Below are 23,249 nucleotides of genomic sequence, written 5' to 3'. Positions count from 1 at the left end.
TGGCCAAAAAGCAAGTTGATGCCATAAGTTCAGTTAATACCCAAAATGCACGCCACAGAGTCTATAACAGATGACAGAAGTAGATTAAAAAACAAACAAACAAACAAAACAAAAAACGAATCTGGATCCACTCTAGCAGCCGAAGGAAAAAGACGAATATGGTAAATAAAGTCAAACTGGAAGAAACAGAACTATTCCTACAGAATGGAGAAACTTTCAGATTTTCAGAGACTCTATGCAATGGGATAAACATCCCAATATCCATGATGATATCCTCATAGTAAACAAAGCCCAGGAGAACTCACTGCTTTGCTATGATACCCTCTAAATAGATCAAAGGTTAAGGGATCATATAGGCTAAAGGCCAAAGCAATTCAATGGAGAACCAATGCAATGTGGCCCAAGCAAAGGACAGCAGATCTATAGCAAGCACTTATATAGTACTAGACATGAGCCAGGTGCTATTGACAGTACTTTACATGCCTTAACTCTTTTAATACTTCCCATAATCCTGTAAGATGAATATTATTTTGATTCCATTTTGCAAACGAAGGAACTGAGGCACCAAATGTATGAATGAGGCATACGTGGATATTTTGCCTAACTGACTATGTGGGAACTTAATTTTCTGTTGTAGGTTAATTAAAGAGATCAAGTACAAATTTTGTTTTAGATATTGAGACTCTATGAAATTTCACTTAAAATAAGTTTTAAAACACTATCTGAACCTAAATGTCCATTAATAAAGGAGTGGCTAGAAAAACTATGGCTCATCCGTATTGTGGACAATTTGTGGCATTTCAGAGCATGAGGTAGATATTTATGAACCATCACAAAAATATCAGGTATCTTGGAGAGTGAAAATAGCAAGATCCAACGAATCATACAGTGTGGTATTAGAAAACAGTACTACACAGCTCCATGGGTATATGGCAGATGTATGAAAATAAATAGACCAAGTGTCTGGAAGGCTACACAACTCAGAACAGTGCTGTCTCCTGGGGATGTGTTTGGGCTACAGAAAGCTGGGGGTGGGAGGTTTGGTCAAGGTGGGATTTTACTTCATCCATAAACATTTTTGTAAGAAGCTCAAATATTTTCTTGAATAGTTAAAATACATTTTAAGATCTAGGAACACTGAGTACCAACAACAGTGGTTTCTGGTACTTGCTTCCTCTCATAGCAGCCTTGAGGGGCACACCCTCTCCCCCAGCAGTCACGCTGGTCCACGTGATGGTAATCCTCATGGCAGAAAGGCACCTCCCTTGTCTCAAATCGTGGTTCTAGAGTAATAGAGCATCTTCCTATCTTGTTCAGTCTACCAAAATCACTTCTGCTCTCTAGCAAGCTTTCAAGAAGTATTAAACAGCAGTGAGATGGAGATAACATCCTAAGACAGAAGTCTGCAGTATCACCATTCTTTGCTTTTCCTGACATACAGAGCCAGGTCTTCACAATACAGAAAAGATTGAGATCTTGAAAACTGCAGTCCCTTAGAAAGGCACAGACCAGGATAAAACACCAACTCCACTTGAAGAGCCTGAAAAGCATCTGAGAACAGAACCAAGAAGAGGATTATTTTAGAACTATCTTGTTGAATGCCAATATTCATCAGCCGAAGGTGAGGATTTCATTATAGCATAAAAGACACGTGGTTATGAAAATGTCATTCCAATTATTCAGAAACATGTTCAAAGAGAGATGGGGAGCGCCTGGGTGGCTCAGTTGGTTGAGTATCTGACTCTTGATTTCAGCTCAGGTGGTGATCTCGTGGTTCGTGAGATTGAGCCCACGTCAGGCTCTGCACTGAGTATGGAGCCTGCCTGAGATTCTCTCTCACTCCCTCAGTCCCAACCTCACTCTTACTCTCCTGGTCTTTCAAAATAAACAAAACAAAAAAAAAAGAAGAATTAGGACACAGTTCTGTCTTGTCCTACTTTAAAAAGAGTTTGTAGGGTGTTGGGGTGGTTCAGTAGGTTAAGCATCTGACTTTGGCTCAGGTCATGATCTGGTGGTTTGTGGGTTTGAGCTGCATTGGGCTCTGTGCTGACAGCTCAGAGCCTGGAGCCTGCTTCAGATTCTGTCTTTTTCTCCTCTCTGCCCTTCCCTCACTCATGCTTGGTTTCTCTCAAAAATGAATAAATCTTAAAAATTAAGAAGAGCTTGCTTAATCAGAGGGTATGCCAGTTTCCCTAATTCTAACAGTGGAATTGCAATAGGAGACTCAGATCAATTTGCAGATCTGGGTCCCTGAGTGACTCAGGTTTGGGTGTCTCTGAAAACTCTTGTCCATGTTCTCTAGGAGTAAATCAGTGATAGAGTCGCTGCTCAGCTCTCCACACCTGAGGTTGGACTGAGAGACCCATGCTGGCAACCAACCAAGGGAAGACAGTCAAGTCAAATTCTGAAGGGTGCTACATGCTAAATTTCTATTCCTCCACACTCTGGCATGGCAGGGGAATTTAAAGGAGAGTTCTACCCTGTTCTACTCTATCAAGGATGCTCACACTATTGATGAGTAAAAACGAAATATTTCTTATTTATATTCAACTAATGAGGTTAGCCCCTAGGCTAGATCTAAAAGACTGCTCATGTACTACTAGGTAGGATATACATCAATTTGATTTTCTCTTTTGTTTTATTATTTCTACAAATGTGACAGAAGAAAAATGGATCTTCTCATTCAAATTTGCTACAGAGATGTTCCTGAATCTATAACTGAGGTTAGTTACTTGGTACATTGTGTGGGACCAAGAGATACTGTGTGGAAGCAAGGTATCTGTGTACTCTATGGAGGTGAAATGGCAAGTACAGATTGACATTTCCATGTCCTCTTGAATCTTGACTGAATGTCACAGTGAAACATGCTCCCTCTCTCGTATCACAGAACTTAACAGAATGGGGAATTCTTCTTGTATGTATGTTGTCAATAACTGAGTAACTTTAGCCAAGATTATTGAAGCCAAACCATCTTTGCCTTTATCAAGGCATTGCTCTCAAGAGTCTGGGAAATCCATCCTCTAAAATCCAGAACTCTTGAAGGCAAATATGGAACACAGTCCAGAACTTTCAGATCAAGGACTTCCTGAGGCCTTGAGAGTGATGTTACTGTGAGTCCTCAGGAACAGAGAAAACACAGCACTTTGACTCTGGCAGGTTATGGATCTATTTTTAGAAGACCCCAAATGCTATTACTTCTAGGGCTGGGCAAGCATAGTATAGAGCTCTAACAATCAATAGTCTAAGGTGGGGCTATTTCCTAAGCCATTATGAAGTGGAAAAGAGAGGCTTTAGGATGATTTAGCAGCCATGTGGGTTGTTCTATGGTTGGGGCTCATGGAGTTGATCATAAAAGTTAATCAGTCTCAGTGATTAGGAGGGCAGGGAGAGGCGGGAGAGAGGACTGTGTGTGTCCAGGAAGGAGAGCACTGACCAGACAAGATTCCAGCATGGATAGTCTCTACATAAAAGGAAGTTTGGGCCAAACAAGGACACTAGTCTAATCTAGACTGAGTCCTGCCTCCACCTCTCCCAAAGGTTGGTGAATAAGCCACTTACTCTTAGTAAGTTCCTCATGCACAGAGAGCTGAATACCAACAGACCCAAGAAATAAAATAGGCTTTCCATATCTTGGGGGTCACTGCATTTTAATTAGGGATGAGATTATCTGGGGACATTTAGAGCCCTCAAAAGAAACTTATTAGTTATAAAAAACAAAAAAACAAACCAAAAAAACCCTCCAGACTAGTCAATTTCCCTCTTGTTTTCTTGTTCAGGGGGGAATAAAAGACCAGTACAGAGAATTCTTCTGAACCCTGGAATCTACCGTCTGTCTAGAATAGGCTAGGCCATTGCCTTTACTGTAACCACATGGCACAGGTGAGGGCTGCCACCTTCTTAGAGATATTCTCACCCCTCCCAGCCACCTGATCTAAAGCGTGGATGGTTGAATCCTTTTAAACTGAAATTTTAAACTTGGGAATAGAAAATGGTAGTGGTTGTGCTAGAAGGTTCTTACGTTTGTTAGTAGCCATGTCCTCATTCTGTGGAAGCAGCTGGTTTGCAGTAGAAGTCAACAAAGAAACCAACATGCATGGAAACACAAATAAAAGCCAAGAAAGAGACTGGTGGCATTCTCATCTCAGATTCACGTGGTCTCAAGGCAGTGAGATTTCTGCCCTTCCTGTTGGTTCCCTCTTAACCTGCACTGGGTTCAAACTGAGTTTCTGTTGCTTGCACCCGACAGCCCAGTCTCATGCATTTGTCTCAAAAGGTGCTAAATCAATTGACCGAAATCTACTCCTTTGAAAACAAGAAAGAATTCCTGTGTTTTGGATAGAATACTAAGTTACAAAGAAATTCTGCCTCCTGCTGATTTCCTTGAATGGGCAGTTGAGGAAAGAATGGTCAGTTCTGAGCCAACTATATAGTTAATACCAGGATCATTAGCGAAAGCCAGTGTGGCACAGAGTATGTCTGTGGGATGCACTGGGATAAAAATGGCACTCAGTCTCCTTCATGTGTGAAATGGAAGACTTCCTATCTACCATCTGTTGGCCTCCATTAGTTCGCATGTAGAGAAAGAAGGTTAAGGCAGGAGATAATACAAGATGTGATAGACCCATGGGTATCAACTGGTGTGTGTGGGGGGGGGGCGGGTAGTAAAAATAAATTAAAACACAACAATAAATAGGAAGGTAAAGTAGAGCTAAAAGATGTAAGGGTGAATGGGAAATGAATAAATAATGGGTAATAAGAACATGAAAACACCTAACTGCCATTTAAGAAGTTATATTGAAAGACTGACATGTCTGTACATGCTGTACAAATGTGAGGTCTGGGAGCTGGGGGGCCAAGAGCTGGGGTACCCACACCCACCCTTTGCCCATCTGGAATTCAAGGCTGGGGATCCCTGAAGACTTTGTTGTGGGCTTCCATATGCATGTGCAGAATTCCTATAGCCTCCTCCTACACAGGCATGACCTCTGCAAAATGACAGCTACGAATGTCTAGGAGGCAGGGCTGTACTAACCATGTGTACTCTTAGGTAGGTCATCTCATTTCAGGTTTTCATATCCTTTAAATGGAAAAAAATATACCTCACAGAGCAATGTAGAGGGTCGGTTAGGTCATTAAGCCTCAAAATCTACAGGAATAAAGGCACAGAATGTTCTTTATAGAGGGATGCTCTAATATTTCCTGTCTAATACAAACAGCTTTTGAATGATGGTGGAAATATGGAAATCATTTAAACGGCTTTGTTTAAGCTAAAAGACCAAAGTACGGTTACAAGCAGTTCATCCCTTGTATTGACAGTTTTAATTAATTCATTCTTTTTGTTCAAGAGAACAAAAAGGCAATGTTTCTGATTAGGACACCTATGAAGTATCTGTAAAGATCTGTACAAACAGCCCAGGGGAACAATAACCAAAATATCTTCAGGCTATAAAGAAAGAAAAAAAAAAAAAGCCCAAGTGACAACATAGAACTCACTGCTATCTAAGAGCTCTGGAATCATGCTTGTGGTGTAAACAGCTGAGGATGTGTCACTTTTCCATCGTCCCTGAAAAGATGCCCACGCTTTGAGTCAGATCTATAGGACCACAAGTTTTTCTTCCTTGTGAGCATTTTACTACATACTGTAAGTAATATGTACTACATACATTACAAAGGAGCGCAATGAGAATTTCAATAGCTGATAATCACCAATCATAAAAACTTGAATTTTTATTTCTGTTCCAATCTGGAAGTCAGGTCCAATTTAAGTTAAACATTAGCATTCTAGCCAAACCACCCCTGGCGGCTTCCCCAGAGCCATCACCCTCTGACTCTAGTGGCTGGTTAGATTCCATGATGCTTGCTCACTCTTGGCTGGCCCCTCCATTGTAGCTTGGCCAAGGAAGAGCCATGTTAGGTCTCTGCAGAGGTCTGGAGAAGAGTGCTTGATGCCAAGGCCAGGAGCCATGCAGAATCCCCAGGAGGACTCTTTCTCCTCCTGGCCAGATTCTACCAAAACGGCATGCCCTTTGCATATGGTATGGTCCACTCTCAGGAATGCTGGGTAGGCCACTTGTACAGTATTCCCCTGACTGGTACAGGCTAGAAGACCTCCTGTCAGCACCTCACTTCTCTGAACATGGGGAAAGAGCTGGTTCCAGAACAGTCAAGTGGGGCAGACAAGAGGTCACATGGGGGTATCATGGGGCATGCAAGCATGGAGTGTGGGGAAATCCTAAGGCTGTATAGTGTGACAGCTCTAGCCATCACAGTGTTATTCAGAGCCAACAGCTACTTCTCAGAGCTGCTGCCTTGGGCTCCAAAATACATCTGCCCCCCATGTTTTGATACCAAGATCTGCAGTCTTCACAAGGTAAAGTCACATTTCCTTCAGTGCTTCTAATAAGCTGTGAATTCCAGTCCCCTCAGGATCCTGGCCACATTTCAAATACTGTCCCAACTGGTCAGATCATTTTATATGATGGCCTCTTGCTTGTAAATACATGAAGATTTTGAACAACATACTGGATAAGGTTCTCCCTTCATTAGTCATTAGGAATGTGAGATGACGTGTTTTTAGCTGAATAAGAAAACAAGGGAAAATGTGTAGTATTTCCAGGCTGCATAGTCAAGAGGATTTTATCAAATCCAGAAAACAAATTTTAAGTGAGTCACAGCTGCCAGGCACAGAAGAGAGGTCAGAGTCACTCAGGCCAGACTTCAAGCTCAGAAGTACCACTCACATACCAAACTTTTTAGAAACTTGAAAAATGTAGACCTTAAAAATAAGCGGACCAAAAAAAATAAAAAGTTGGTCATGAGGCAATACTCAATTCCTGTTACATAGTTCAGGTTACCTATCACCAAGGGAACCAAGCAGTAGGAGTGTAGGTGGGTGCTTCTAAATAGGAAAGTCTCCCTAGATTTTTTGGTTAGGGAGTTAAAGGTTTTCTGTCAGTTATTATAAAACCAACTGTTCCCAGGACCAGTTCCACCTTTTCTAGGCAAAGAATAGTCAAGCCAGTTTACAATCTTTGGCACAGAGTTAAAGAAGTTTCTTCCAGATGCAGTAGGAGTGGAGTGCAATCAGCTTCTTGACTACTCAGAGTCCAACAAGAGAAATCCTATCCTGACCTTGACCTCTTTAGGCCTTCCACCTCCTGGTTTCAACTATATCTAAGAGGAGGATAAATGTCGCTGGTAGAGGTGTCACTGTCAAATGATCTAAATGCCCACCTTCAAGGGAAAGTAAAGCAAAGTTCATAAATAGCAAACAGGTTGGTCGACTAAAGTTCATGTAATCACACATTCTTTCTTCACTTATCTATTCAATGACTCAAATATTCCTGAATACCTATTAGGTGCCACACTGTGCTAAACAAATGATTCATTCCCTGCCCTCAGAGAGCTTTGTAGTCTGACAGGGAGATGTGAGAAGTATGGTCATAGAATAAGCCAGCAGTGGTGGTACAGGAGAGGGACAAATGGATTATACCCTCAAGGGAGAAGACAGGCTTTAGAGTGGAGTCACTGCTTGAATGAGCCTGGAAAGCTATGAAGGAATTCCCCCAGGAAAATGGGAAAGCAGAATCTTTGGAAAGTTTTCCTAATAAAGACTACCCATAAAGCCATGACCATCAACTACCCTTCAGACACTCTGGTTTCCCCCAGACTAACACAGAAAACAAAAGATATGGTGAAGACCATCTACCTATAAGCTCCCTAATCAAGGAGTTGGTGTGATGTGCATGATGGCTCCTAAATGATCATCCTAAGGATGATCTGGAGTGAAAGAAATGCACTGGATTTACTAAGATCTTGTTCCAAAAGTATAGCCTTGGAGAAGCTTGGTCCCCACTACAAGCTCTTGATCAGGTGGCTGGATACAGAAGGGACCGACAGTGTTGGGCTGCAGGAGAAGTGGCATTTGTAAGTGCGCTGGTATCTTGTGAAGGGAGGACATTAAAGCCAGGGGGATAGTACAAACAGGAGGTTCTATGAGTGGTGCACTTTCCTCATCTTGCCAATACCAACAGACACACTGGCTCATTGTTATTAATAACATTTCAGGGACAGAGGGGTAGCATCAGGTGCTGGGGCTGGGGTGGAGAGGGTGCTGTGACTGGAGACATTAGAAGTAAGTGCCCAGTGCTTCTTGGACTGTCTGGACACTCTGAGGAGCCAACAGTCAAATCGGCATGAGAGAAAGATCCATAGGTGGAAAACATGGGATTAGGTGGAAGGCCAGAGTGAGGAGCTGGTTCTCTGGTCACAAGAATCCTGTTAACCCTATGAAATTCTCAAATGGGAATGAATCCTGGGGGAAATGGATACTAAAAGTTGCTAGGGAATCGGAGGCAGTAAGAACATTATAGAAGGAATTTGAGACAAGTCATTTGGGACAAAGCCAGTGTGCAGTGGGTTTGGAAATGGTCAGGAAAGAGTAGAATGGTAAGCTTTCAGCCCACTGTTTCAAGATTTCTGATGGGGAAAGGCAGACACGTTATCAGGCAGCCTGGAGAAGCAAGTACGGGGCCAAAGACAGTCGTGATTTGTTTTGCTGTAAGAACAGAGGAGAAGCATTTTCTGCCAAGGACATGGACGAGCAGGCAGGGCAGAGAGGAGAGAAGAAACGATCAGAGGCACAAGCGGCTGCGGAACCAGACTAGGTCAGGAGGACAGGATCCCAAGTTAGCCTTGGCCCATGAAACAGAAGTTGAAAATGTTGGCTGTGAACACAGTTACATTTTGTGGTGAAGGGGAGGGAAGGGGAGAAGTTCATCTATGGGTGGCTATTTTTCCCCCAGCGAAGTAGGTGGTGACATCAGTTGAGAGGGGAGAATGCAGGGAGGAGTCTGCGATCCCCAAACACTGCTGCCCACCAGGGAGCTACCAATGGCTGTGCTGCTCTACATGATGCACGAGCTTTTTAGCAAGCGGCCCCAGTATGATGTCACCTTGTTAAACCCTGCTGGGAAAAAGGCCTGAGGGCCTCTCCAAGAAGCTGACAGACAGGAGTCACAGGTGCCAGATGTCAGAGATGATAGAATTCCAGCTCTTATACTGAAGAATAGGATGGTTGGGCATGTTGGGTACATTGACTAAAAACGGGATGTACCTATACAAAATTGCAAACAGCTAGAACCCTTGAGTAACCATACCCACTGTTATCCTCCTCGTGGTCTTGAAAAACTTCTCCACCAGAATCATGGTGGGCATGTGGCTCTGGAGTAACCAAAAGCTGCCAGTTATGGTCCAGATCATCACCACCATAACTAATGCTTATGATGCATTTCCTAAGCACTTTACCTACATCGAATTATTTATCCATATTTTATGGTCAAGGTGATTAAATCCCAGGGAGGTTAAACCAATCATCTAAGGTCACATAGAGCAGAGATGTGAACCCAAGGAGCCGGACCCAGGGTGGGTGTGGTCAGCCAGTAGGAGAGACTTTCACAGAGGCTGCTGCTCACTTCTCTCCCTTGCACTGCAGTCCAACCACAGTGCGAGGCAAGTCAAGGCCTAGAGCTAGGATGCCTGTGTGTCTGTTAATCCTTGGAGCCTGTAGCGCTTCTGGCCCAGGCTACTGCATCAACCATTTGAGTGCCAGAGGACACAGAGTGAAATCTCACATTAGCAGTTTGAGTTCATCCCATATCCTACTCCAGAACGCAAGCTAACTGCATAGGGGAGCCACGGTAATTCCTCTTCCTTTGTGACTTTGGGCTGGAAGTTGGCTTAAACACTGAAAGTGCTAGAAGCCAGCAGCAGCGTGAAGAGGCCGACAGTGGTGGTATTTCTGTTCCTGGGAAAATAAGCTCCACTCAGAGGGCAGTGGGTGGGCCCCATAGACCCTGCCTGGAGCTATTTTTAGAGACTCTTTTCACAACGCTGTGGGTTGCAGCCACTGTTCTCAAAGCAGGGCAGGTGTGAGCTGTTTGTCAGTCAATCAGGAACCAAACAGCTGAGGGGCAGAGGCCCTCTGGATGCTTGTGGCAGGGGATTACCTTGTCCCTGGGCTCTGTTGGAGCTGGAGGAGCAGCTCTGGCCGGCCTTCACTTAGCAGCCATGGCCAAGCTGGCCAGAGCCAGCAGCTGCTGGGGCCTCTGGTTACTCACAGCGAGCCGGGACACAGCCGCCCCTCTTAGGTCTTTGGTTTGAGACCTGGCGTGGAATGCAGAAAGGAGTGGAGAGTCATAGGAACCAATGGCCTGACATGTGCTGCTAGAAGAGAACCAAACTGGTGCCCCTGTTCCACTTTCAACCCCCGCCCTCTAATTCCTCATAATGGCCAGTAGGAGTTAATGGTTAGTGAAAGTCTCTCCCATGCATGGTACTATGCTAAGCATTCTACAGACATTATCTTACCTGACCCTGTATGTGGCAGGCACTGTATCTTCTTTATTTCATAGAGGAAGAAATGTAGGGCTTGAGGTAATCTACCTAAGATCACATGGCCAGTAAGTGTGGCAAAGCCAGATTCCAAACTTCAAACTGCACGTTTTTAATGACAATAGTACACATTATCTCCTCCCCCAAAGGCCACAGAACAACACCCCTTTTCCAAGCCCATGCTTCCCTTCTAGCTCTGTGCCTCCTTGGCCATAGGCATCTCCCTCATCGCCCCCACATTCAAAGCATTGGTCTTGCTCCGAGGCACTGACCTCTTAGACTGGTCAAAGGGTGACGGCTGCTAGCTTGTGCACCAGGCCACACCTCATGCACCTTTCCTAGAGTCACCCCTTCTGCATGGGAAGATGAAGGAGACAGTGTTTCCACTGTCAAAACCCCTGGGCCAAGAGAAACCAGTTCTCCAAGCCACCTTGGCTTGAAGACGAGTGGGAAAAGAGGTGTGTGAGCCAAGCAGATGGAATGTACTAGATACCTATAGTGGAGGAGCCCACTAGAGGGATGGGGCCAGCAAAGGAGTGCTGGAAAAAGGAGAGCCTCAATGGAGTCAAAGTGCATGGCAATTAGGAGGATGCTGGGCACAAGCTCAGAAGAGGGAGGAAACACACTTGGGAGCTCAGAGTAGATACACATGATGAGACTAAAAAGGTAAGTTGAAGCAGAGTTGCAAAAAGTCTCAAAAGCCAACCAGGCAGGGGCGCCTGGGTGGCGCAGTCGGTTAAGTGTCCGACTTCAGCCAGGTCACGATCTCGCGGTCCGTGAGTTCGAGCCCCGCGTCAGGCTCTGGGCTGATGGCTCAGAGCCTGGAGCCTGTTTCCAATTCCGTGTCTCCCTCTCTCTCTGCCCCTCGCCCATTCATGCTCTGTCTCTCTCTGTCCCAAAAATAAATAAACGTTAAAAAAAAAAATTAAAAAAAAAAAAAGCCAACCAGGCAGGTGATCCTGGGCTTTCATTTCCAGACTAACAGCAAGTCCTGGGGGCTTAGGATCAAGGTCACAGCATGAAGGCATTTTTTAAAGTAGATTTAAAAGAGAAGAATCTGGGGCACCTGGGTGGCTCAGTCGGTTGCACGTCCAACTTCGGCTCAGGTCACGATCTCACAGTCTGTGAGTTCAAGCCCCACATCGGGCTTTGTGCTGACAGCTCAGAGCCTGGAGTCTGCTTTGGATTCTGTGTCTCCCTCTCTCTCTGCCCCTCCCTTGCTCATGCTCTGTCTCTGTCTCAAAAATAAATAAAAACATTTTTAAAAATTTAAGAAAAAAAGAGAAGAATCTGTTTAGGGGGAGAGAGAACTCTGATCATGCTGTCTAGGTCATATCCAATACCCTATGCTTTGTTTTTTAATGATCCTTAACACTCTACAAGTGGAAGAAAAATAATCTGTCTTACTAGGAGTCATCCTAGGGGTTTCTGAAATCCTCTTGTTTGACTTCCAGCTATGCACAGGAGCCAGTGTGCACAGCCTGGGTCTCAGGACAGAAAGGGCTCTCTTACATCGCAGCACATGCAAGATTAGTTCCTCTACAGACAGAACTTCTGCACGAGGTGTGCAGTTATATCCACTGAGACATTGAACATCACAGCTGGAAGACCTCCTGGTTAAAAAGCTTCATTTTGGATACAAGAAAAACAGACTAAGGGATGAGAAGCGTGCTTCTCACCTATTTCGCCCCAGGGTCTTCAGTGAAGGCTTTTGAACGCTTAAGACAAAGGATACAAATCTTTGCCAAAATCTCTGGTCCCGTCAGCATACTGTCTGCTGGCTGCAGCGCCCCCATCCCAAAGCTGAGCAGGGGCTGAGCACAGACAGGGTTTTCTGCTGGGTTCTAAACCAATAATTTTCTACATATTTGATGAAAGAGAGGAGGCCAGAGAACTGGAGTGGAAGACAGAAAGCAGGGTACAAGGTCAGGCTGCACCACGAATATCTCTAACATTAATAATCATGAGGTCCTTAGCCTCTCCCGGGCTTTGTTAAATGGAGGGTTTGTACCAGTTGATCCCAACAAGCCCCCAAAGCTCTAGTCTTGTTTAGCTGCCTTGCAACACAGCTTGCCCTATGCCACACCACAGCTAGAGTTATCGCCTTAAAATACAAATTGGATCTGCCTGTGTCCCAGGTCATTTCCCTGCCACAAGTCCCTCGTCCTATGAACCACATCCCCCACAACCCTTATCCTTCACTGCCCTATGAGACCAGCATCTGCCAGCTCCCCCATTGCGGAGCTCAGCCACACTGGCTTTCTCTCAGTCTTGAAGCTTGCCTAAATCCTTCTTACTTTAGGACCTTTACATATACTAGCCTCTTTGCCTGGAATGTTCTTCACCCCATCTTCCACCTGAGTCACTCCTACTTTTCAGGTTTCGGTGAAGGGCTCCTTGCTCGGAGGGCTGCCTCACTGCTCCTTCGCACTCATTCAAACCCCTCCATGTGGCTAGTAGCAGTTTTCACAATTCTGTTCCTCAGTGCACTTAATCTGTAACTTCAAGTTTATTTACTGGGATGGTTTAACCTCTGTCTCCCACATTGGATGGTGGATCCACAAGGGCAGAGACAGATTCTGCTTTGCTCACCACTGGACACCCAGTGCCCCCATCTCTATAAATATTTGCGGAACGAGCACTGAAAAGAGTGCACACAAAAGCTGCAGGCCCCGTGTGCAGGGGCTGGAGTCAGGGGCCTTCCAAGCTGGACACCTCCTGTCCCTCCGGCTCCTCTCTGCTTACAATGTCAAATCTCTTATCTGTCGGCTGCTTTCGCCTTTCCTGCTTCTGAGAAACACTCAGCCTCAGTGTGAAAAGAAACAAACGGACAACCATCTTCGCCAGTTTAAAGATGGTCATGAAGGAGTGAAGAGCCTGAATTCTGCGATCATTCATGCTACTCCAGCCCCAACATTCATTTCATTCATTCATTCGTTGCTCATGCCGCACTTGAGCTCGTCCCCCAAAGAAAGGGCATAAAGCTTGCAACCCAAACCCTTGGCTTCAGAGCATTCAGAAGAGAGCTCTCCCCAAGAGCCTGCCTCTGGAAACACAGAAGCTTTCCGGGCTGACAGCAATAACACCATCAGATAACATCAGAGCAGAGAAGTTCAACGAAGTCTGAATTCAGTGCACTGGAAAGGCAGCCGCTTCTCTGTGTCCTCAAACCGAAAGGCAGTAGGGACACCTTTTTCTGGTCACGGTGTTTGGAGCCTCCAAATGTTTAAGTGCCAAAGTTAAAATAACTTTCTTCACCCCATTCGTGCCTTTCTGTACAGAGACTCATTCACCAGAATGTCAGCGGAGAAACAAAGACAGCTGACTGTTTTCTCCCCTAGTGCCTATAATTAGATTCTCATGGAGAATTTGGCCACGACGGGGTTTTGCCGGACAAATACTACCCCCCCCAACCCCCCTCCCAAGCATCTCTCTTGCCCTCATCTCCAGGGAGACCCAGATAAAGCAGCCAGTCACTTACCCTCTTCAGCCACGCAAAATGCTTGTAAACATCAATGTCCCCATCCATGCTGGGCACCCATGTCAGCAGTTAGATTCCTTGGTTGAAAAAGCCCTTTTTCTGGCCAGAGACCAAATTCTCTCCTCTTCCTTGTTTCTGCCCCCTCCCCCTGGGGACGTCAAGCTGTGTTCAAGTTTCCCCACTTCCCTGGCCTGCGTCCTTCAGCCTTTCCCTAAACAGTTTCAGATATACAACGGCTCCGACCGGACCGTGCCGCTCCGGTATCCTCCCCCTCCGCCCCCAGACACACACAGGCACCAGCTCTGGGATCTGGAGCCTGCAAAGCAATCAAACCTAGCAAAAAGGTAGGGAAAAAAGACAGAATTGGACAGGAGTTGTAAACACACACACACACACACACACACACACACAGGAACATTCTTTTTGGTGATAATACCAGAGCCTGCCAGAGGGAAACAGTCCTGAAGAAAATTCCTCGTCTGGCTTCCCCTTTCTGCAGTGGCTGGAACTCATTACCGAGAGACCCCGATTTCCTGTCTCTGCTCCACTCTGCATTTACCCACAGGCTCCCAGCTGCTCTCAGTTTATTTGGGACTGGGGAGAAGACTAAAAATAAGTGCTGCTCTTGGAGGAGCTGCTGGTTCCCACACACAGCCTGACCCCCACCCTGAAGCCCACGCCTACCCCTTTTCCAGGCGGGCGTCGGGCTGGGCCCTGAGGAAAGCCTGTCATTTCCAAAAAAGAACACATTCAGAACCAGCTCCGCTCTGGGTTCCTGGCCCCACCGGGTGTCTGCTGTCCTTGGCGCTGGTGGCACCATCTGCCAGGGGCGAACCTCTGCTCCCCAGGAGACATCTGCCATTGGAGGAGTCTGGCCCGGTGCTGCTGTTGGCCACCACGACCAGGGCTCCCTGGGGCATGTTTAGCACCAGGATGGGTACAGTTCCCGTTAAGTCCCAGGCCTTGCCGGCTATCCCCCACTCCAGACTAGCTGCCTCAGAAGCCAGAGAGGGGGGAAGGTGAGGCCACCGCATGTGTGTGCCCGTGAGATTTAGGGAGAGCTCTGGGTAGGAGCCCTGGGAAGGCAGTGGCTGACAGAGATGGGGAACTGTCAGTCTTCCTTTGCTGGCCTTCCAGGCTGGCCTCCCCAGCACCACTCCCCACCCCACCCCCTGGGCTGCCCTCCACCTTCACACCCCACCCCCACACTCCTTTAAGAGCTCCCCTAAACACAGCTTCTCTCCCTTGCCTGGCCCTTAACATGCGGCCTCTGGCTAGGCCGATTATGAAAGCGGTCCTTGATGTGGGTGCAGTGGGAATGTGGTTACACGCAAGGCCCCTGAGCACTGCTGCCATAAACGACTTGCAGATGTACATCTTGTGATTGTGTGGGCCTTGCCGGTGCCCTCGGAGGTCACCAGGGGGGTTCCTGGAACTGCCGGCCTGAAGAGAAGTCTCTGCTGGGGGTGGGCATGCCCCCTAGCATGGCCTCGGCACCCACCGCTGCCCCAAAAAGAACAGAAACTGGCCTGGCAGAGCAGTCCCCAGCAGGCTGGCCCAGTCACAGCAATCAGAGGCGGCGGGAGGGCTCTGGCCAGCAGCTGGCACGAGGGGAGGAGTAAATTCCTGGAGACACACCCAGATCAGAGGCTAGAAAGGAAAAGCAGGCTCTGCTGTCCACACTGGGCTCTGGGCCCTCCTCGCGTCTGGCCCCACCTGGTTGAATTTCCCTGACCAGAACCAGGATAGGATGTGTTGGTGAAACACCTCTCTATGGTTGCAGGGGTAGGTGAGCTTCCCCCCACCCCACCAAAAGCCTCGGGAAGCTGAAGGAAGAATTCATTTGGTCAACACACATTTAACCAGCATCCAAGGTGAATGAAACCACCTTCCTGCCCTGAGTAAATACAGAATTACCACATGTATGTGGTTAAAGGAGTTTCTGGGGCTCTAGGGAAACAGAGGCAAGAGTGGGTTTGGGGGGCTGGATGGGGAATGGTAGGGCACAGTCCCAGCCCCTGCTCCCCTTGGAGGGGGCTCAGTACCCTTCAGTAGATTCTGATGTGAGGAGGCAAGAAAGGACAAGGGAGCAAGGTGGTGGCCCCTTTCAACCTTGCTAGCTCCCACCTGCCCATGGGGGTTGGCTCGGGTCACACCCTTTCTCCACTTCACCACCTGCTCTCTTCTACTGTTGACAGGTCTGTGCACTGCACTGGACTGGAGAACATGTGTCTGAGGCCTGACATGCTGCTCTGACCTCCATGCCTGGGGCAGTTCTTGGCACACGGGAAGAACTTAAACATTCTTTGAGTGAAAGAGTGAGGCTCACATGGGAAGACTGGCAAGATAAACCTAAAATTCTACTTGGAGAACAGAAGTCTTGAAGGTGTGTTTCCCAAGGGTAAAGATGCTCCACTGAGAGGAAAAATAGGGCAGATTTCCATCTATTAGATCATCTCATGTGATGAATGTGGGGAGGGAGGGTAGAGAAAGGGAGAGAAGAGAAGGGAGGAATCCAAATCACAGCTAAATTCTTGACATATTTTTATGGTATCCTCAAGTAGTAATTCCTACCTCAGCCTTTAAAAATAAAGGTGTGTTTTATAAATCAATGCAAAATTCACAAAATAACACTCCAAAAGACCTAGGAGCAGGGCATGTGTTTGGCTGATGGGCTGAGTGAGACAGGACAGCAGAGCCATACGCACCTTTTTGCTCACTGACCGCAGGTGGCAGTTGGCCCAGGCATGGCCCGGTCATCCCGCTGGCAAGACAAACCATGGCTGCACCACCCCCCTCAGAAGGCCATCCCGGCCAGGGGAATCTCACAGTGGTCCACAGGCAGGCTTAGGGGGGTTAGATAGGCCCCTGGAGAAGTTCGTAAAATGCGTACGAAGTGCTATTTGGATGTTTAAGTCACTATTTTTCTGAAAACCTTATTTTCAGATTATCAAAATGATCTGTGACTCCCAAAGGGTTTCATCTGGCCTATGCAGTTACTCTGAAAGGTTTAGTCTTCCCTGAAAGGGGCGTGTTTGTGTCGGGGGGGGGGTGGGGGGGGTGGGTAGGTCCTCCTTCCAGGATACCTCCTTAGACCCACTGCTGGAGAGTGCTCAGGACCCATAGGGGAGACACAAACAGGGGTCATAACAGCAACCCTAAAAGCCTTTGGGGCCTCCCAAAAGCAAGTCACCCACCAGCAGCCACACTCAGCTCATCACCGTGTAGAACATGAGGCAGCCAGCTGAGGGCAAAGAGCAGGACACGTGAGAGACTGACCATTTGGGGACTAAAAAGACAGCTAAGAGGACACAGTGGTCAGGTTTGGACAGGGAAACTCACACAGCTTGTCCTCTTCCTCATCCGAGGGCCTCGAAGGGGACCCCACAAATGTCCCCTACATGCTAGAATCTCACATAGGCATGGGAATGACTGGGGATGGGTCCTGCGGTGTTCCTCCTCCTGGCCGGCTGCCTGGAGTCGGCAGCATCTGATCGGGCAGAACTGTGGATGGAGAGGGGTCTCGTGGGTCACCTGCGTCCTGAACTCTAGCTCAGCCTTGAGCCTCGGGCTCTGGGCCATGGTAACAAGTGTCAGGATGCCCCTGGTATGCCAGACACAGGTTTGTGTTCCACAGGTATGCTGCACATGGAACCTGCCACTGCGGAGTGGAGGTGGAGGAGTCCAGCCCAAGGACACTGCCTGTAAAGCAAGTCCTGCTTGTAAAACAGCATCGTGATCACTGCAGCCCAAGTCCCCATGGTTCACAGGCCCAGGAACCTACCTCCACAAGGAGTTAGGACCAGGATCGGCAGACTTTTCCTATAAAGGACCAGATGGCAAATGTTCTAGGCTTTGTGGGCCATCTGGTCTCTGTTACACCCAAACTCAGCCATTTGTAAGTGCAAGAACAGTCACGGCTAACATATAAACCAAAGAGCGGGGCTATGTGGATGCTATTCGTGGACACTGAAATTAGGATTTTAGGCCATTTCGCATAAAAATATTCTTATGATTTCTCAATCATTGAAAAACATAAAAAATCATTCTTAGCTCATGGGGCATAAGAAATAGGCAGTGAGCCAAATGCACACCATCGGTTGCTGACCCCTGGCTAGGGCACTACCTCCCCATCTGTAATGAATCACCTGGGTTGGAGGCTATTTCTTATAAAAATGCAGATTCTGACCCAGGAGGTTGGAAACAGGACCTGAAACTGTGCATTATTAAGAAGCTCCCAGGGGATGCTCATATATGAAGAGCTCAGCACCATATTTGAATAGTCAGAGGTTAGGAAACCACTTTCAGAAGCACAAGGTATTTTTTTCTTAAAGCACAAGGTATTGAGCAAGTTTCCCTGGAAGTGTGAAGCTTCCAGAGCCTGTCTGCCTACCAGTGGTGCCTAAAAGGGCAGAAGGTTGCTGGTGGGTGTTTGCATGCTCAGACCCCAAGTCATGCTAACCTGGCAACATGGGCCACCACGTCCCCTAGGTCTGAAGCAGGAAACTTGTAGGGAAGGATTTATGTGCTTTTTCACCAGTGTTTACACATTCATGGCCATTTATAAACATTGGTTCTTAGAGACTGAAATAGTTTCTTCGAGTCAGGTCTGCAAGGAGCCAGACCTCTAGAATTTAGTAGGGTACAATTTACTTGGGGGAGGTCAGGGGTGGGGAGCCAAAACCCCAGGAAAGTTAAAACTGCTAAGTTTATAGTAGCTGAAAGATCCCCTCTCTGAGAAGCTATGCCAGGAAAAATGTATTAAAAAAAAAAAAATCCAAGGTACAGGTGGTTTCTCCAGGGCAGGGCCTGGCAACACAGGGCCAGGAAATGCCTCCTGGAATGGAGGGAGCCATCCTAATAACGCCCCAGCAAGAAGCACTGCACTTAAGGGGTCTGGAGAGGTCTTCTTTTTGACAATGGAAGGCCAGGTCTATGCTCCCAGGACCAGCCCTCAGCCCTCCCATTTCCTCTCCCCCAACACAAAAAGCAGAGGCCTCTCTGGCTTGCCCTTTGTCTAGCAGGTTCCAAGGAAAATGGGAAAGAACTCCGCCAACTGACCCAGGTACACTGCCCACCAGTTTCATTAATGAAAGGAGCTTAGGCCATCTCTCTAATTGAAACAAAGCTATTTTTCCTTGTATAAAGCCTGTACCTTCTTCCTTGGGACTTGGGATTCAGACTTTCTAGCATTTATCCCTGACTCCCACCTAGTGGCTTTATCCAGTACTGCATAGGAACAAAGAACCTGACAGGCACTCGGGCCCTGCTCAGGGAAGGAGCCTCTTGGGAGGGAAGCACGTGGGGGGGTGGGACAGAGTGGTGCCGACAGGTATGACTTTCAGCTCTCACTCAAAGGAAAGGCAAGAAACACACTGGGAACTGGTTCACATAAGCCATTCTTCCCCCCGCCCACCTTGAAATACAAGCACAAAGTTTCCCCTTCGCTCAAGATTCAGAGAAAAAGATTTCCCTATAAAATCCCTGAAACTTTCCAAAATGAAGAGGTTCAACACACATTTATCCTGATCCATCTTAGTTCTAGGCCCCCGGGTGGAGAATAAAGATCCAGAGACAAATCACCTGGCATAAGAAACAAGCTCACAGTTCGTAATTCAGAGAACAGCCTTTTCTCCCTACCTTTTCTTGTAACTCCTCTGGCTTTTCAGTATGGTAAACAGATTTGCCTCTTTGGCCAGAATGAAAGACTGCACACTGAATTTGGCAGGAATGACAGGGCTTTGTTTGAGAAACTGGGAGCTGAGGAAGCCACCATCTGTGACAAGGCAGTGGAACGAGGAGGGGGGCGGCCATGTGCCCTCCTGGGCCCAGGCCACTTTGTTTCTTGAGAGACTAGTGAAGAAGGGACTTGGGGGCACCCAAAGCTACTGCAGGCTGTCAGAGGTGAGCACATGTCCTGGATTTCCCCTCATTTTCCCTGCCATGACATTCCACTGCTTCTGGGAGGTCAGCTTCTACCAAGCCCAGACTGTGGGGCAGCTGCCCCTAGAGAAGCTCCCTAATCTGTTTCCACTTTGGAGACCACAAGGCCTAGGCTGTGGAAGGCAATGACTGGTGCCTACCAAAAAGCCAGCGCTGGAATGCTTGGCCAGATTTGCAGGCAGATTGTCAAAGCAGCGGTCACTTCCAGTAGGGAAAGAGTCCCAGAGGAGGGGAAAAGATTCATTCAAAGCCACATGCAAGTGGCAGAGTGCTGGCCTCTTGACTCATTCCTGCCTCCCATGATGTCTCACCCAAGTTCAGTGTTGCCCAAGCACGCTGACCAGGACACCTGTAACCTTGGGGAGAAAAGTCTGGGCTCCTGCTGGATGGCCAAGCCACTCTGTGAACCCTGCTTCCTTAGTGGGGCCTGGAGAACAGTTCTGCTGTGGGTTCTCTGTCCACTTCCTCCCCTCACCCTGACCTGCCTTCACTCTACTGCTGCTGGGTTTGCCAGCCTTTCCTTAGACTTCACCTTGAGCCCCTGAAGCTCAGGTCTTTACCCTGGATTCCCGTGACCCACATCCAAAGCCATTAAAAAGCAGGACAGACCTAGCACTTTGTGAGAGGAGAGGAGGGGTAGATACTGACCGGTTAGAGAAGCACCCAGAGCTGCTCCATCTGGAGACCCTGCTGGCTCTGATAGCTCTTGGGCCTTACCCAGGGACCAGAGTCACCACCTCGCTAGCTGGCTGTCCCCACTGGAAGCTGGAAGACCGGACCCTCTATGGGCTCCACCCTGCCAGTCCAGCCCTGGATCTACCCAACCAGCCTCTGCCCAGCCAAGGCAAGCAGGTATAGAAGATTAGGGATACCCCTTCTAGACCATGGAAGAGCCTCACTCAAGGTATAGCCAGATTCCTGGAAGTGCCCATGGTGGCACCAGCTCCTGTGGTCAGGTCAGGGCCACTGATGAGCACTGGTCTCCTTTCTGGCCTTCAGGACCATCTGGTGGGAATGAGGAGCTCTTGACCAGAAATGGCCATGCTCTCCCTGAGGGCATCATCAGCACTTCACCACAGGCCGAGGAGGTGGCTGCAGGGAAATGAAGGAGTCAGCCCCTTGGTAGAACTCAGTTCCGTTCCCAGCACAGGAGAGATGCCTCAGCCCTCCAGCCAGAGTCTCAGCTTCATCCTCTGCTAGTACGGACCCTGAAGTTGGCCCTATCTACCCAATGTGAGAGATGACATTTCATCTCCTAAGGTCATATCGTTCTGCTGTACCACAGCACAGGACAGCCCCACAGAAGCTTCTCTGCTGGTCAGGCCCCAGTTCACCCTGAACCCCAGGACACTATCCCTACAAGAGGGCCTTACCAGAAGCTCCCAGGTACCCTACCAACTTTCTAGTGATAGGCCCAGAATTGAGACACAGATACTGCTTCCAGGGCAAGGGAATCTGGGCCCTTTGTTCCTTTCCTTATTGAAGCCCCAGAGGGGGGCCCCAGCTTAGAGAGCCCCACATATACTCTTCTAGGCCTGGAGCCCACTTTTCCTCATTTACTGCCTGCCAAGGAAGGGAAGACCCTGTTTTAGACCCTAAATCTCTGGAAACTCACTCATAACCCAGCACTACTGAATCCTGGACAGGTCTGCTCTCCTTGGTCTTTAGGAGTCTGGCCTGTTTATAACTATCACTAGGCACAGTCTGCTGCCAATCATTATCTGTCCAGCCCGCCAGCACCGGCAGGGGGAGGACCAGCCCCCCTGTAAAGAAACACAGCTGCCTGTGATACACTAGGACCAGGGGCACCTTCTCCACCTGAGACAAAGGCAGGGCCCAGATTCCTGTTATTTGCTTCTATTCTAACCACCAACCATTCTCCCATATCCACCTCTGCCTCTTCAGCGCCTGTTTTCCTTATGCACAGATGCCAACATTGGTGTCTGAAGGTCCACAGTACAGAGGAGAGCATTTTTTTTTTTTAATCACATGGTCCTCTCACCACAGCTAACTGGCCCTTGTGTGACCCAAGGGCAGCTAATCCACAGCCATGCGTAAATGAAAGGTCTTTAATTTCCATTTCTTTTGCACTTAACATTTCTTTGTAGGCCTGGGGAACTTAGCTCAAAAATTAGGAGCAGTCCAGGGCACCTGGGTGACTCAGTCAGTTAAGCATCCGACTCTAGACTTTGGCTCACATCATGATGTCACTGTTGGTGAGCTTGAGCCCCGCATCAGGCTCTGTGCTGACAACACGGAGCCTGCTTGGGATTCTCTCTCTCCCTGCCCCTCCCCTGCTCACACTCTCACTCTCTCAAAATAAAATAAACAAACTTAAAAATTAGGAGCAGACCAATTAGATTCTCTCTTCCAGGAAATGGAGTTCACACACACACACACACACACACACACACACACACACAGCAGGATAGAGTGGGAAAGAAAGAAGGGGGGGGGTAATGAATGCAGGAGAGAAAACATGAAAAGAATTTGTCAACAAGAATAAAAATCAAATCTAAAGGCCATGTGGCAGTTGCTCTGGGCTGTCTTTCTAAGAGCCATTCATTCCCCCTCCCTCCTAGTATAGTTCCTTTCGGACAAAGGCTACCTACCACTACGGTGAATGAATGTGCCAATACTGATTTCCCAGCCTCCCTTGCAGCTAGGGCTTACACATGTGAACAGATGCAAACTTTGGGACTATATGGGAAGTCTGCTGCAGGGCTTCAGAGAAGATTTTCCTTCCTAATTGGCGGGGCAGGGGGTGGGGGGTGGGGGAGAGTGGAAAAAAGGAAAGGACACGTCCTACCTCTGGACATGTGGCCTGGAGCTGCACTAGCCATCTTATAACTGTTAGGTGATAGCCCTGAGGAAAAACCAACCCCCTAAGGATGTTGGGGCAGAAAGATGGAAAGACCCAGAGCCCTTGAGATCATTCCAGAACCACTGATTTGATCCTGGAACCACCCATCTTCTGCCTATCTTGTTAGTGACATATAAACCTCCTTACTGTTTATGCCACTTCTCTGGTGAAGCAACACCAACTGCCAGAGAGGTCACGAGGCAGAACTGGACTATGCCAGGACAACATATGACAAAGCAGTAATGGAGGCATATGGCAAAGCCAGTTGACTAAAGAAGAGAATAGCACAAACACGAAGGGACACAGATATCCTGGATGACAAGGCATAAGCACTGCCTGCCTGACCCTTCAAGCTGCCTTATTAGTTCCAATTCTAAGCCACACATACTTTTAAATAATTTAAGTCTCTGTGGTTTATGGCAGTGTTTCTCAAACTGTAATGTGACTAGGAATCACTGGGAGATAGTTTGATGGGTATAGGTGCGGGGCTTCTGCCCTTTTATAAAAACACAAAGCAGCAAGCAAACGATCATAGAGGGTGGCAAGGTTGCTGGCCCACAGACCACAGTT

The 23,249-nt window shown here is 47.7% G+C and overlaps 1 protein-coding gene across 6 annotated transcripts in view; it reads right to left on the bottom strand.

Moving 5' to 3' along the window:
* The window catches only part of PPFIBP2 (PPFIA binding protein 2), a 142,862-nt gene that overhangs the window by 64,807 nt on the left and 54,806 nt on the right, over positions 1–23,249 (bottom strand). The window contains exon 1 of one of the 6 annotated variants that reach the window (XM_043580551.1): positions 14,310–14,831. The exons of 3 other annotated variants lie outside the window; for them this stretch is intronic. In XM_043580551.1, coding sequence (XP_043436486.1) covers positions 14,310–14,735 — 426 coding nt within the window. In that variant the 5' untranslated portion in view covers positions 14,736–14,831. Of the gene's footprint in view, positions 1–13,873; positions 14,097–14,309; positions 14,832–23,249 lie in introns of those variants that run through there. 2 more of the 6 variants (XM_043580549.1, XM_043580547.1) reach the window with 2 other exon arrangements.

The sequence above is a fragment of the Prionailurus bengalensis genome, chromosome D1 (genome assembly GCF_016509475.1).
Source record: "Prionailurus bengalensis isolate Pbe53 chromosome D1, Fcat_Pben_1.1_paternal_pri, whole genome shotgun sequence".
In the NCBI taxonomy this organism is placed as follows: Eukaryota; Metazoa; Chordata; class Mammalia; order Carnivora; family Felidae; genus Prionailurus; species Prionailurus bengalensis.
The sequence above is the reverse complement of the archived record's forward strand: the minus strand, read 5'-3'. Positions and strand labels throughout refer to the sequence as shown.